This window comes from Epinephelus moara, chromosome 18 (genome assembly GCF_006386435.1).
Source record: "Epinephelus moara isolate mb chromosome 18, YSFRI_EMoa_1.0, whole genome shotgun sequence".
NCBI lineage: Eukaryota > Metazoa > Chordata > Actinopteri > Perciformes > Serranidae > Epinephelus > Epinephelus moara.
In genome coordinates this window covers 34,281,155-34,297,384 of record NC_065523.1, presented here as the reverse complement: position 1 = coordinate 34,297,384, position 16,230 = coordinate 34,281,155, and the positions used below count along the sequence as shown (strand labels likewise).

Sequence of the window (16,230 nt, the reverse complement as noted above, 5' to 3'; positions counted from 1 at the left end):
TCACATTTTTCACGTCACTGATGTTTGTAAAGTCTATAAACACAATGATTGAACAAACATTACTATTTCTGTGTGCACGTTTTGTAATTAATAACATGGTTATCGTAGATTAGCTGGGCTGTTAGCTGTTAGCTGTTAGCGGTGTCTGTATTAACTCAGTAACTCAATAAACGGTCCGTGAAAAAAATATTTTTTCCAGCGGATGTCGTAGTTACAACATGATTGAGCTAGCAAAGCAGTTTTGTGTTGCTATGTGTGGTATTTATTCAGTTTTGGGAAATCACGATGTCTAGAAAGCATCAGTGGCTGCAGCTGACAGGGACAGCTAACAGCAGCAGCAAAGCTAACATCAGGACGTCATCTGTTAAAAGCCTCCCGTTGTCGGATACTACATGAAACTCAATCATAAGACATCCGCTGGAAAAAAAAAAAATTTCACGGACTGTTTATTGAGTTACTGAGTTATTACAGACACCGCTAACGGCTAACAGCTAACAGTTAGCCCAGCTAATCTACGATAACCATGTTTTCAATTACAAAACGTGCACACAGAAATAGTTATGTTTGTTCAATCATTGTGTTTATAGACTTTACAAACATCAGATTCATTTAAACGGTGATAGTGACGTGAAAAATGTGAGATATATATAGCTAAACTCTGCTGGTTTTCTAACTGGAAGTATTTGTAAACAACAAGGTGATTCCCTCTATACCTGGTATAACGCACCTGGTACCCGGTGTTTCTATCATTTTGTCCACTTTATTTACATCAGTGGAAGTAGCCTTCTGTAACAACTGGTGAACCAGGTGAGAGTGGACTCAAACACACGACTCTGGAGACACTTCCGGTAAAATAACAGTCTTTACTGGTCAAAAGGTAGGTTCAGTACACAGAAGGACAGTCATTGGAAACAAATCAACCGACAGGCCAAATCCAAAAACCATGGAAAATACACAGTGAAACAAAAGGCTGGAATGATAGACACACAAGGAGCTAAGACGAACTGGCACTGAGAGAAAACAAGACACACTAAATACGCTGGTGAGGGGAAGGATAACGACACACAGGTGAGGTTAATCAGGGCAGGACCGACAATCAGACACAGGTGATCCAATTAATAATGTGAATCAGTAGTGTGTACAGCCCCCACGTGCCAGTATGCACTCCTGACAACATCTGCACATGCTCCTGAGGAGTCGGCAGATAGTGTCCTGGGGGATCTCCTCCCAGTCCTGGATCAGGGCATCAGTGAGCTCCTGGACAGTCTGTGGCGGTACTTGGCGGTGTCTGATGATCCGGTACATGATGTCCCATAGTTGCTCAGTTTGATTTCAGTCAGGAGACAAGAGGGCCAGTCAATGGCATCAATGCCTTCGTCATCCAGGAACTGCCTACACACTCTGGCCACATGACGGCGGACATTGTCCTGCACCAGGAGGAACCCAGGGCCCGCTGCACCAGGAGGAACCCAGGGCCCGCTGCACCAGCATAAGGTCTGACAACTGCTCTGAGGATTTCATCCTGGTACCTAACAGTCAGGGTACTGTTGGCTATGACATGGATGTCTGTGTGACCCTCCAAGGATATGCCTCCCCAGACCATCACTGACCCACCACCAAACCAGACATGCTGGATGATGTTACAGGCAGCATAACGTTCACCATGGTGTCTCCAGACTCTTTCACACCTATCACATGTGCTCAGTGTGAACCTGGGGCACCAATGGTGGACCTGCCAATTCTGGTGTTCTCTGGTGAATGCCAGTGGAGCTGTACAGTGCTGGGCTGTGAGCACGGGTCCCACTAGAGGACGTGGGGCCCTCATGCCACCCTCATGGAGTCTGTTTCTGACAGTGTGGTCAGAAACATGCACACCAGTAGCCTGCTGGAGGTCATGTTGTAGGGCTCTGGCAGTGCTCCTCCTGTTCCTCCTCACACAAAGGAGCAGATAGCGGTCCTGGTGCTTGGTTGATGCCCTTCTCCATGCTCTTGAGACTGTACTGGGTGACAAAGCAAACCTTCTTGCTACTGCACGTATGGATGAGCCATCTTGGATTGTGATGTGACATTCGTGAACGAGTCGAGTCTTTGAACCGGTTCTTTGAAGTGAACAAGTGAACCGGCTCTTTAGAGTAAACGAGCCAGTTCCTAATTTCTTTGTTTGTCTAGTTTGCATGTTACCCAGCATGCAGTTCGGACACACTGGAACAAGTCTGACAAGTTAGACTATAAACTTGTTATAGAGAGCGTTTTGGGGGTGTTTTGGGATAGGGGGAGGTTGTTGGTTATTCTGGTACGAACAGGACATGTTCTGGACTGAATGTTTGTGTGCACGTGACCGTGACACTTTATTCACGTCATGTTGATGACCCCCCACGGTAGGAAGCTAACCCACTATCCGCTAGCACTTGCTTGTATTGACAGGCTTGTTGATTATAAAGGGCGTTGCTATGGCTACACCAAACTTTATATCCGCGGAGTCTATTCTGGGTCCACGTCACAATATCCAGATCACATGATGCGATAAATCAGCAATGCGATTCGTCACTGAACCCACTAACACCCCCCCACACACAAAAAAAACAAAAAAAAACAACGAACGAACCGCATCTTTGAACCGGCTCTTCAAAGTGAACTAGAGCCAAAGAACCGGCTCTCACAAGTGAACGAGAAATCCCATCACTAATCTTGGAGGAGCTGGACTACCTGTGCAACCTGATTGGGCTGCAGGTACCGCCTTATGCTACCAGTAGTGACAAGGACGCTAGCAGAAGACAAAACTAGAGAAGAATCTGCAGGAAGGATAAGGAGAGAGCAACTGTCTGCGGCCACCACATGTAAAACCGTTCCCTTTCTGGGGGTTGTCTTGCTTTTGCCTCCCCATTGCACCTGTAATGAGACCATACATGTACACGTGCTAAAACTGGAGCCAGAACAGCTTTCAATTTACTTCGGGTATGCTTTGGACTGGCATTTTAGGTGAATTTAGGTGAATTTCAAAGGGTGCATATTAAGTTTTAACAGGTGCAGCATTTTCAGTTTAGACATGTAGGTCCATGTACAGAAGGTGTTTATCACTGCGTTTGCAAAACTGTATAACTAGAGTCTCTCTGTCTCACTCACATGCACGGAGATGCATATTCTCATTATTATCTAATTTATTGCTCTGTTTATCTGCACATCTGTCGAGCCTCACAGGGCTGTGCAGAGCATTCAGGTCTATCAGTTTCTGGAGGCAACTGCAAGTGTGTAATACAAACGGTGTACATACGTGTGTGCGGTTGCAATGCAGAATTACTAATAGCTTGATATTGTTAACATATAAGCAATGCATAAGTCTTTCTTGTCTCTGTAGAGAGAACACAATGCTGGAATTCCAGGCATGCTGATATCAACTTCCTGTGTTTTCAGCCCATCGCTAGGTACAACTTCCTGTCTGTTGAGGCTTGAGGAGCAGTTTGACACACAACGACTGAGTCATGATGCCCGCGAAGACGTTAACCCACTCCTTTATATGGCCTTGACCATGGTAGTGGAAGGAGAAGGGACGGTGGGTTTTCCCAGCATTCCTGGATTTTTCAGATGCACCACAAAACAGTGACATTCCTCACAGTCTCCGTCTGTCGGCTATTGTTCACTGGAAGGACAGGGTGCTTTGAGAGAGTGAGTGTGTATATGAACGAGTGACAGATTCATATTGATCTGCATCAGTGCAGAGAGAAAATGAAGGACAAAGGTTGACCAGAGTGAATGTGTATGTGCTTGATGACAGGGTGGTCATGTGGTCATCTGTGTACAGCATGTCCCTGTCCTTTGTCGTACATAAAAACAGGAAAATAAAAGCGCTGGAAGGTGTAGGGAGTGCGTGGCGCCACACGGATGCTTGTGTAACCTCCTGTTCAAAGGCCTCCTGTTTCCTCGCTACTGTACATCAGGGAATTCAGGTCATACCCAAACACAGACAGTTGTGTCTTCGAAGGCAGCTTGTCAGGGCAGATTTTAAAGGTCTGAAACCTGTCCTCATAAACCAAATCATCCTTTTGATACCACAGATGGGTGATCATATAAACTCACACGCTCTAGCTCAGTAGAAACTACCACCATTCACAACATGACAGTTTAAAGTCCCTGTGAAACAGGAATTAGAGCGTCTTTGTCTTCCGTACAGCGATGTATTTGCCCGTGAAACAAATTTTTTGATTGGTGTACAGTTACAAAAAAGATTTAAATCAGATTGGACTGCTGAAAGTGGGCGGGTTTAGAGTTTAGAGTTGAAATAAGAGCCTAAATTTGGTCCATGTACTTTGCGGCCATTCGTTTTTTGTTTCGAAATAACAAATTGAAACACGGAAAACCAACCATTATCCGTTTTTTGTTATGAAATGACCAAACAAAAAAGGAAAAAAATGATCCGTCTCCCGTTTTTTTATTTGATAATAAAGAAAAAAAAACGGAAAACGAATCGTTATCCATTATCTGTTATCCGTTATCTGATTTAATTTTAGAATTTAAGAAAAACCCTGTGGGAAACTCCTTTCTCTATTTTTCACCATGAGCGAGCCACCACTTTTTTTTTCAGAGGACGAGAAGGAGCGTCATCAGAGGGCGTCAACCTGCCGCGCGTGTGTGTGTGTGTGTGTGTGTGTGTGTGTGTGGAAGATTGGTGCATGGACCTGGTCATGAAATGTACATACAGAGCGTGTACATTTCCTATAACTACTAGAATATTGCTTTGACATGTTATGCTAGGTCACTCTACACTCAACGGCTATCACATTACACATTACATGTCCGCAAAAATGATATGCAATACGTGAATTAATAAAGTTTTATTGCCATGGACCAAACGTTCCTTTTCATCCACCAGTTTTCTGTGAAAGTGACGTCAATTTCAGTCAAGTCGGCAACTCCTGTTCCAAAATTATCTCTGAGTTGTTTTTCTGACATGAGCGGGCGTTCATGTGTATTTTCCCAGTCGTTAAGTCATTTTTCCGATTATTCCGACACCACATGAATGCAACTTACTGGTCACAGAGAAGAAACGAACAAAAAATAGAGAAAGGAGTTTCCCACGGGGTCTTTTTAAATTCCCAAATTAAATCGGATAACGGCTAACGATTTGTTTTCCGTTTTTCTTTTCTTTATTATCAAATAAAAAACGGGAGACGGATCGTTTTTTTCCTTTTTCGTTTGGTCATTTCAAAACAAAAAACGGATAATGGTTGGTTGTCCGTGTTTCAATTTGTTTTATCGAAATGAAAAACGAATGGCCTCGAAGTACACGGACCAAATTTAACACAAATTTTGCAGAAGTGACAGAGAGGTAACTGGAAACGTCCTCACCACCACCATAAATTCAGCCCGCAGCCCGTAACCACAGTATTTTGGGGAAACGGGGACACACTGAGGTATCATGCTCTTGCTAGCTTGCTAACTAGCTCTGTCCAGCTAGAACTTGCACATTAACTGATGGATGGATGTTGTGATATCATTGGTTGAAATTGGCTGGTAGCTTGCATAAGCCGATAAGGCCTTTTCCATTTTATTGACTTTGAAGGAATTAATGATCTTTTCACTATTTCCTATGACTATACAGCTCTTTTGCTCATGAAGACGTGAAGCAGGGGCAGTGTTTTATTGAGATAACAGTGGTGTGTTCTCATTGATGTCTAAAAATATGCATTTTGACATTATCAAAAATGGTAGGTGCCCCCACCCTCCGATACACGAGATTAGAGAGAAGAATAGACCTTAAATAGGCTTTTTATTAAGTGATGTTGAAGCTGCTGCTGTTCTGCATGGATGCACATTCCCAGAGGCCCACCACATGTTTCAGTGCCTGATTTCACACACATAAACTCGTTTCCATCACTTAGGAGGACAATGCATTCTTTAATTCTCTAGAGACTTACCCTGACCCTGATCATAACCACTATGTGCATTCCCCAAACCCTTATCCTAACCTTAACAAAAGGTCAAACCTTTGAGGACACAATGTTTGTTCCCAAACGTGAAATGAGTCCCCACAATGTGACTGTGTGACTTGTGTCCCCATGACGTCAGGAAAGGCACCAGTGTACTCCACCAATGAATCCTAACACAATTGATATTATGCAACAGGCTTTAACTGGTGATTATGGTTGGGTCATGGTTCTAAACCAGTTTGGTCTTTGTTAAATTGTTCGTCAGGTTCTGTCTCAGTGGGTCATTATGTTGTTTGCTGGTCAGGTAACTGTGTTGTTGAGACCCAACAAGCCATATCTTTCTTTAAGGTCAGCCAGTGAGCTATGAACCATCTCACGTCTTTAGTCACAGTCTCTGGTCCCTCGGAGACCCTCCCACGCTGTCATGGTGGTTGACCCCTGTGTGTGTTTGTCACAGTCAACAAGCCTCCACGCACTTCTCTTTCCCGCTCCTGTTTGAAGTCAGCGGGGGTGGGGACCTGCTGGGACACCCGCGGAAAAACAGGCATCCCACCTCGATGCTGAATTTGGAGGTGGTGTGCTGTTTAGAAGTAGTATGTCTGTGTGAGACTGACAGTAAGGCAACGGGAAGTAATACATGAATAGCAGAATACACACTGAATTTTAGGAGTCATGTACAGGGGGATTAAGGGTGAGACGCTGATGCTAGCAGCTTTCTGCAAAATTGTCATTTGGTGCAGACATCAGACCTGGTGATTCATGGAAATTATATCAAGTCGAGACCAAGAACGTGGCTCCTTAAGTCCTAAATGTGTGAGGACCATAATTACGACTGCATACATGTAAGTAAACGCCCGTTTACTCTAAACATGGTTTAAATCTGACATTTATTCTGCTTCAAAGCCATTCCTCGTATGATTTCATTTAGACAGTGGAGCAGATGACTTCTTGACTCGATAATTAGCAGACATAACTGTGCAGATGGCTGCTGAGATGGGGAGTTTTTACAGCCAAGAGTCAAGTGGGTAAATGTGAAAAACTAACCACAAAGAGTGTGTGTGCCAGAGTTCACCTACAGCACATCAGCCCCCACTCTTTCTTTACTCTCCCTCTTGTCTCAGATAGAGCAAACCTCATTGCGCATCACTGGGACTAACGCTCAATACCAGGCAGTGTGAATTTAAGGAGTCAATGTGATGTCTCCGGAGAGCTGCAGATGCTCTGTGTAGACGCAATATGCCAAACAGGCTTAGTAAATAAATCCACCTGGGTTCACAAGGGGGTAAGAAAGTCAGAGAGTTCACGGTGTCATAAAAAAGTCAGGCTTTATCCTTCCTTAAAGAGTTTGGAGTTTAAAAAAAAAAAGTCTGTTTTCTGCTTTGGTTCAGACTGAACTATCTCAGTTGTTGAATAAATTGTCATGAAATTTGGGACAGACATTCATGTTTAGAGGATGAATCCTAATGACTCAGATGATCTCCTGACTTTACCTCCAGCAACACCGTGAGGTTGACATTTTTGGATTTTGCTTAAATGTCATTTGATTTGATGGATTTCCATTAAATTTGTTTTAGGGCTTCCTCAGGTCTAAAACACATTTATGTGACCCTCAGGGTGAATTTAAATCACTTTGGGAATGAGCCCAATCAAAAGACGCAAATGTTGGCATTGTATGTTTCTGCAAACTACGAATACCTTACATTAACACATTTCTGAAGGTGAAAGCTGGAAGGTATGGTGGATGGCACGTAACCTTGGCAAGACGCCTCCAGAGGTGCTGACCACAATAAACAACATAACTGTTTATTATTTCGGGAGTCATTGCTGTGTTTCCACGGCTTTTTAGGCAGCAAACATGAGTGTTTTGTGGTGGCCCATCGCCATGTTTCTAGCAGCTATTTAGGCATGAAAAGCAATTGTTTTTCACGGAGATATCACTGCTTTTCCAGCCAGCATTGTGCCCCCAAACCAGGTATTTTAAGCCAAAACATGATCTTTTCCTAATCATAACCACGTGGTTAACCACAACGAAGTTGAAATATAAAGTTCCAACATATCCGCTGTAGTGCTGTGCTATCAATCGTCTGGTGATCGCGATTATGATTTTGAGGTCAAACGATTTCAAATTTACTGAAATCGAGGGTAAACGATTTTTGGTCACGGACACCTGGAGATGTTATTTTGTCTTCTACGGAAGCCACGCATGCGCAATACCACCCCCTCCCCTCCTCTCACTCCACAAGCCAGTCAAGGAGGTGAACTACGAATGATGCGAGGGGCAGGTGATTTCAAAAACAGCGTATGGAAAATGGCAGAGGGAGAGCAAGAGAGGTTGGTCTGTGTGTGTGTGTGCGCATCGGGGCTGAACTCCACTGTGCGCGATACAGAGCAAAGCAGAATTGTAAACGTGCGACCATGTAGAGACAGAAATGACATGCCGTCGTGTAAACAATGTTAGTCATCACGTGCGCCGCATAATCGTTTGCATAATCGTGATTTCAATCTTGACCAAAATAATCATGATTATGATTTTTTTCCATAATTGCACAGCCCTAATCTGCTGCATAACAACATGCAAAGTAATCTATCCATGGTTTGCACAAAGGTTTCTGACTAAATAACCTGCAAAACTAATGGCAACCCAACTCATCTGTTCTTTGTGTTTGGTACTAATTAGCACATGTTAGCATGCTACGTGCTAAACTAAGATGCTAAAGATAATAAAAACCACACCTGCTTAGCATCAGTATGTTAGCGTGCCAATGTTAACATTTAACTCAAAGCACTGCTGTGCATATGTACAACCTTATGATGCACTAGCATTAAAACCAGCTCTGCTTTATTTGTCTGTTGCTCATTCACTGTCGGCCCAGTTAGAGTTTAACAAAACTTTGGCCTTATGGAAGCTAATTCGTGGAAAACTGGTGAAAATGAAAACACAAAACAAAGTAGATTTAAACACATTAGCTTCTTATATCCATATGAAAATAGCATTAGGTGGCAAAGTTATCACAAACATTCTGTTTCTTATCATATTTTACAATAAAACAGACACAATCAGTAACAGTTGTAAGTTGGCACGAGGAATGTACAAGCCATGTTTTTCAATAACTTAAGATGTTTGGCTGATTATGGATTATTGGACACAAATAGCATCACCAGTATTTCTAAATGTACTAATGGAAATACAAGGGACACAAATACATTATCTACATTTGCAATGTTTGGATTCTTGCTGGCTCTTTAAGTGACTTTTGATCTACTTAAATGAAATGTCAAAAACAATGTGTTGTAGATTAATGAAACAAATACAGTGGGGGCACTTGAAGAAAAATGTGTTGTACTGTAAGTAGGAGTTTCTTTCCTTTCCTCCCAGAGTTTAGAAGGAATGTGATTGTTTCAGTGGAAGGGAGACGTGTCTTTATCAAAGAGAGAAACAGATAAATGCTTCTACGTGAGTACTGAGATGCATGACAGAAGTGTAGGTGCAGGCACAAGCCCACACACACACTACACCACACACTTTGGCATACAAAACAAATGCACATTTGACATAGAGGTTAAACACAGCATGACCCTGGGAGGACACAGAAGGTTCTGATCTTTTAAAAACCTGTCTTTCTGTTCGAACCACCCAGCCATCATGAAGCATCGTTACATATCTCGACCACATCTTGTTTGCAGTAGTTGAATAAAAAGTTAATCCACAGTAACGGCAGAGATAAATAAATAAGAAATATAGTACAACGTCAGCTCACAGGTGTAACGCTATCACCTCGTCTTCAGATAGCACCTTTTTCTTCACACCTGTGATGAGATTTTGAAATGCAACATTTGATGTTTTTGTCCTCTAATCACATCTGTGTAATTCCAGTGTTTGCAATGAGTTAAATATTAAATATGGTTAAAGAGAGACCACCACTGTTTTACAAAGCTAATAAATGATATCAGGCCTTGGTACGGTAAATCTACACAGCTTCGTCTTCCCAACACTGAGACCTTCAGTATGTAGTTCTATCCAACGCGGAAATACTGCTCAGTTTAGTCAACATTGCTTGTTGTTGCAGTCCATTGATGATTGTCTCTGTGTTCATCCAATTACAACACAACAGATTCTTCAGTGACACAAAGAGTTATGTCCATTTGAATGTCCATTTTTCCACCAGATGCGCTTTGTAGTCCAGACTGACTGTGGTTCAGTCTTTAGCAACAAACTTTGCCATTTAAACCCCATATAGACTCGCTTCTGTCAACATATAAGTGCAGTTTCTCTCTGTTGATATCAAAACAAGGTTTCAAGAAGAGTTTTGAAATTGCACTTTTTTTCCACAGCTGCGATGCAGTTTCAGTGCCCCACAGGTGCTGTGCTCGCACACAACTTATCAGTCTTTGGGTGCGACTTGTTACTTCATACCAGCAACTGTCGTTGTAGAGGAAAGCGTTCTCTTGACAAGGTCCACCTTTTATTTATATTCCATTTTCTTCTTACCCTCCTCTTATTCCACACAGGTGTAGTTACAGGTTCACCAGACAGTCATTAGTAGTGTTACGGAGGAGATCTCACAGGACAACCAGGTTACTGACAAGTGAATAAATACTTATATGAAGGGAGTCACTCTGCTTCACCTCTGGATCCACGAAATACACTGAGTTCACTTTGTGTCCCTGAAGGGAAAACACAGGAAGACATACTTTAAACCCCTTACATGCTGGTGACTAAAACAAAATGCATTATTAATCAGTAAATAGCAATATTATTCACGGTTATTCAAAACTGATTGATTTATTTTCCTTTATTATCTAAATATTCGGTGAACTCACCTCGCTTTATTTTAGGTTTACATTAGCATCGCTCTCATAGCTGCCTTGCTGATTTGTTTGCGATTCTTCCTCCTCCTTTTCTTTGGACGGGCTGGAGGTCTGGGGCCTGCTGGAGCTGATGGCTGCCGTGTGGTAGTCGTAGATGTTGTTGCTGCCAGAAAAGGATTTACATATTACTAAAAAAAATACTAAAAATCTGTTTGTTTTTTTCTTGTGGCTTTGTGTTACTGCGAAAATCCTTGAGTTAAAAATATACAATCCACTTTCTCATCCCAGGTCATCAAATAGCGACGCTTTCTCATTCCCTTGGCGTGTGATACCCATGCTAAATTCACCCTACAATACAATATTGTACCTTACAATATTGCCACATAAAAATATTGTGATGCTAAGCTGTATCAATTTTCTCCCACACCCCTACCATCTACTACCCCTCCCACCGACCCTACACAAACTTTCTCACCCTTTAAACTACATCAGTTGCTCTGAGTATCAAATCTTGCAAAGGGTGGGTTTACGCTGGAGGTAGTTAGTGAGTCTCATGGAGATACCAAAGGGTGCTTTTGGTGTCACACACCGAGGGGCATGACAAAGCATCACTATTTGACGGCCAAGGAATAAGAACAGGCTCTTCTTTGTATTTTTATCAGTTCATAGTTCTCAAACATGTCTCTTACCTGGTTTCTGTGTGGTTGTTTGCAGATGATGATGGTGTTTACCATGCTGGTGATGCTGACTATCCGTTTCCTTTCCTCTCTGCCTTTCCTCCTCTTCACGTTTCATCTGCTGCTGTCTCAGTATCTCCTTCTCTTGGTCCAGCCTCTTGTGGAGAAGCAGAAGCTCTTTTCTCTCCTGCTCCAGTTTCTCCTCCTCTGTCTGTAATATCCTCACCTCATCTGGAGTCTCATTGTCTCTCCGTCTTGCCTGCTCTCGAGGCTCTGGATTCGGCTCTTTGGTTGGTCGGAACCTGCTCACGACTCTCTGACTGGGCGCCTCAGTAGGACTGAACTCGGCTTGAGGAATCTGAGTAGCAGGGTGAGAGGAACCACTAGTGTGGCTCTTTGAAAGTTTGGTTTTGTCTTCTTGCCGTGGTGGCCTGTGTGTTTGTGTGCCTTCGTCCCTGCTCCTGTTTGCATCATTAACTTTCCCTTCAGTATTGTTGAGCAGCAACCCATCTTCACCTTCCACCAACTTGTTTTTCACCTCAACACCAACATTATCCACTGAGGAAACAGTCTTGTTGCCATCCGAGATCTGACCATTCCTCCCATCCACATTCGCCACATTCTCAGTTTGGTCTTTAGTCCCAAGGAGCCTGGTGGCGTTATGTGCCCAGTGTGGAGCAAACAGTACAGCCTCTCCAGAGCGAGATGTGTCCTCCCCAGCCAAACTGTACCCCTCACCAGGCTGAGTGAAGGTGTCTCCTCTGGGGCTCCAGTGCTGCTCCAGGAGGTCCTCCAGGTGGGCCCTCTGGTTCTGCTTCAGCTCATCCCACTGATGGAGTTCATCCTTTGAGTGCATCTTGACCTTTTACAATAAAATTAAACAAAATGCAAATCAGCTAAATATAAAGTAAACAATGGAAGAAGTGAAGCGGTAATGCACTGCCCTGACAGTATAACAAACAACATTCACACTGTACCTGTCCGTGTCCTTGGCTGAGTGTCTGGTTTCGATGCTGGTGGTTATGCTGTCTGCGAGATGATTTTTTCTTGGGCACAGGAGGACGTGGAGTGGGCTGACATCGGCACTCCACATGATCAACCACAGACACCACTGCTTTGGCGTAAGTTGGTCTTTTGTTGACGTACTCTATCTTCATGACCTGGTGAGGTTGATAACAGTGGATTGGAGTGTTACACAAACAGCCTTTCCAGGATGTTGTTGATGTGTGTTTTTAGACATTTGTGTACTGTTAATTTCTGTGTGTGTGGTTGTTTACCTGCAAGTATCTGGTGTGTGTGACGTGAGGGACACACTGCAGGCTCTTGGTGTTGCAGCAGCCAGAGCAGCGCTGCACCTCCACGCAGGGTGGCCACAACAGGAAGTTAGCGTTGCTGCGGTCCAACATCGCCCTGGTGACCTCGACCACCTCTGTACGAACTTTACACAAAGCCTGCTGAGCTGGCTGGGCATCTGAGGGATGAGACATGACTGAGTGTGAGCATGGACGGATTATGAAACAACAAGCTCCTGAGCACAGACACAAGTCATTTGTCTCTTTGAGAATGTTTTGTGACTTCATGTTGATTTGCGTTTCTTGTTTTGGTGGGTCTATTGGTCATTTTGTAGTTGTTTTGTGTCTCTTTGTGGTTGTTTTGTGTGTCTTTGTGGTTCTTTTGTGTGTCTCTGTGGTTGTTTTGTGTGTCTTTGTGGTTCTTTTGTGTGTCTTTGTGGTTGTTTTCTGTCTCTTTGTGGTTCTTTTGTTTCTCTTTGTGGTTGTTTTCTGTGTCTTTGTGGGTGTTTTGTGTCTCTTTGTGGTTGTTTTGTGTCTCTTTGTGGTTGTTTTGTGTTTTTGTGGTTGTTTTGTGTCTCTTTGTTGTTGTTTTGTAACTCTTTGTGGTTGTTTTATGTTTCTTTATGTATGTCTTGTGTCTCTTTGTGGGTGTTTTGTGTCTCTTTGTGGTTGTTTTGTGTCTCTTAGTGGTTGTTTTGTGTCTCTGTGGGTGTTTTGTGTCTCTTTGTGGTTGTTTTGTGTCTCTTTGGGGTTGTTTTGTGTTTTTTGTGGTTGTTTTGTGTCTCTTTGTGGTTGTTTTGTGTCTCTTTGTGGGTGTTTTGTGTCTCTTTGTGGTTGTTTAGTGCCTTCATGTCAATCTGTGCCTCTTCATGGTTGTTGTGGCCGGTCTTTTGGTCATTTTGCATCTCTTTGTAGTTGTTTTGTGTCTCTTTGTGGCTGTTTTGTTGTTGTTTTGAGTCATGATGTTAATTCGCATCCCCTAATAATTGTTTTTGCAGGTTTTTTGGTAATTTGTTTAATTAGTTTTAGTCATTTGTTTATTTCTTTGTGGTTGTTTTGTGTCTTTAGTCTAAAGCATCTTTTCATATCTGTTTTGGCAAGTGTTTTGGTCAGTGTGCATCTCTTTGGAGTGTCTTTATGTTGCTTTTTGGATGTTTTGTGTCTCTTTCAAGTTGTTGTTTTTTTCTGTTTTATGTCTTTGGGGTTCATTTGCATCTCTTTGTGGTTGTTTTGTATCTATTTGTGGCTTTTTTGTGACTCTTTGTGTTTGTTGTGCCCCTAGACCTGTGCCAGATTTACTCATCCATCCATGAGTGTGAGTATGACTGGTTTGATTTGTGTTAGGATTTTGTATTAAGCATTCTAAAAATTATTATTATAATTATTATTTACTCTGTGTGACTGTTAAGACAACTAACCACTGACTTTGGAAAACCCCTTCCCTTTGTGTTTGTTGAATCAATAAGTAAAGGACAAAAAAAATGAAATGCACATGGGACTCCTCATGATTTCCCACAGAAACCCTCCCAAGTTGCTAAAAGAAGAGCACAAATATGAGAAGCCTAATTCCTGTCAATTCCATTAAGCTCACTCATTCATCCACAGTGACTCATCCAGCTTGTTTGCATGTGTATTAAGTGTGATAAGAGGCTCTCACCATTGAAGCCCAATTCACCATTTTATACAACACTGGCTGTGACTTATGCAGCTCTCCAGTGTAACATCCACTAAAGCCTGTTTCTAGGTGTTGCAGAGCACAAACACGCAGGCTGATTATAATGTGAAACTCATGCATTTTAAATGAGCTGATGTGCTACAACTTCTCCCAGTCAGACTTGAGTGGATTATTGTATTGTATTGCTCTGTTACACAGAAACACAGAGGAATTTAATTCCACTTTGCCTCACAGAAATTCACTGTTGAATTGCGCTGTTCTGTTGGAACATATAAGGACACATCCAAGATATTAGGCCTTGTGTGAATGATGATTAATTTAGGCCCATTAGTATCTCCTCATGCTAGAGGGAATCCAACAAAGTCACCCCAACTCTTGTAGATTGCTGTCTGGTAATTCAGACATCTGCTTTATCATGATGGCGGAGAAAAAGGTTAATGGGAAGAATTTTACCGTGTCACTAAAGCCATACTTGTCACATCAATCAGCTCCCAGGAAGACGCAGGGAAAACAACCAGTCCTCCACTAATGAGGATAAAGTACTTTTACATTCATGAGGAAAATCAGGAATCCTCCATGTCAGTGGCAAACCCTTTTAACATTTAATCAGTAGGAGTGATAGCAAATGTCGACATCAGCGATTGCTTTTTGACTTGAAAGAATTAAAAGCAAACATATCCATAATGTGACTTATAGCAATTTTAATTAAAGATATCTACAAGTCCAACAAGAAACCAGTCTCTCTAATTACACTGAGTAAAAAGGAAGGAGGGGGCTCAGCTCACCGAGGCTCCTTGGTAGTCTGTGACCTCCATTGGCTGCAGAAGTCGCGTCCTCCTCATCTGAGACAAAACAATAAACACACACACATTTGACTTGGATGTACAGTAAACTTTATTCTAAGGCTTTCAGCGCCCTCTGCGTGTATAGTGATAAAACATGAGCTCAAGAGCTCCATTGTTTCTCCATTTGTTTGTCCGAGTTGGTTTTATTACTGCGATGTTTACAAGTCACAATTAGGTTAGAGGAGCAGCCACTTATTGGTGTCATGTTAGTTTTCAGTTCATCATTGCATTGCCACTCACACAGTTTATTTAATGAACTCTTATTACAATTGCCTGGCATTAAAGTATCATCTCAAGTCGGCATTCACGAGAAAACATCTCAACATAAATCATATTGTGTATTGTATATTATTGAGTTTGTGCATCACTGGCCGTCATATTGTTATTCATGTGCCATTTTTTATTGATATCAAAATTATGTTGTACTTTATTTTGAACAGATACTCATGAGCCCAAAGGTCGTATAACTTTCTTATGTGTACATGTACTGATAACACTGTATGTGGTAACACACTGATGATGAAGAGCAGGTTGTCTTTATATTTTAGACTTTCTGCCTTGGTATTATAGCATAACCATACTCTAAACAGCCAAAATGTATTTTTAATGAATTTGTAATAAATGAGCTCCAGATGTAGAAAATTAAGGATCCCACCAGTGTTTTAGGTTGAAACAGCGTTATTGGTGAGAGTTAGGTATATGATCTTACTATATAATGACGAAAACTCTGTCTGTCTGACTTGGTCAATCCATGTGAAATTTGGCACAGTGGTAGAGGGTCATGGGAGGATGCCAATGAAGCAATATTACACCAATTGGCCAAAGGGGGGCGCTATAGCAACCGATTGAAATTGCAAACTTTGAATGGGCATTTCTCATGCCCTGTATGTCGTAGAGACGTGAAACTTTGCACAGAGATGCCTCTCCTAATGAGGAACACATTACATTTGCCTCAAGAACCCATAACTTCCGTTTATATAGATTTTCCGCCATTTTGAATTTTTTGAA

At 42.2% G+C, this 16,230-nt stretch overlaps 1 protein-coding gene across 3 annotated transcripts in view; it reads right to left on the bottom strand.

Annotated features, from left to right (window-relative positions):
• Positions 1-8,705: 8,705 nt before the first annotated feature.
• Positions 8,706-16,230, bottom strand: part of pdgfbb (platelet-derived growth factor beta polypeptide b) — a 20,103-nt gene continuing 12,578 nt past the window's right edge. The window contains exons 4-9 of one of the 3 annotated variants that reach the window (XM_050069226.1): positions 15,163-15,219; positions 12,688-12,881; positions 12,388-12,570; positions 11,423-12,272; positions 10,746-10,896; positions 8,706-10,589 (exon numbers count right to left, since the gene is read on the bottom strand). In XM_050069226.1, coding sequence (XP_049925183.1) covers positions 10,763-10,896; positions 11,423-12,272; positions 12,388-12,570; positions 12,688-12,881; positions 15,163-15,219 — 1,418 coding nt within the window. In that variant the 3' untranslated portion in view covers positions 8,706-10,589; positions 10,746-10,762. The remainder of the gene's footprint in view (positions 10,590-10,745; positions 10,897-11,422; positions 12,273-12,387; positions 12,571-12,687; positions 12,882-15,162; positions 15,220-16,230) is intronic. The other 2 variants (XM_050069228.1, XM_050069227.1) reach the window with 2 other exon arrangements.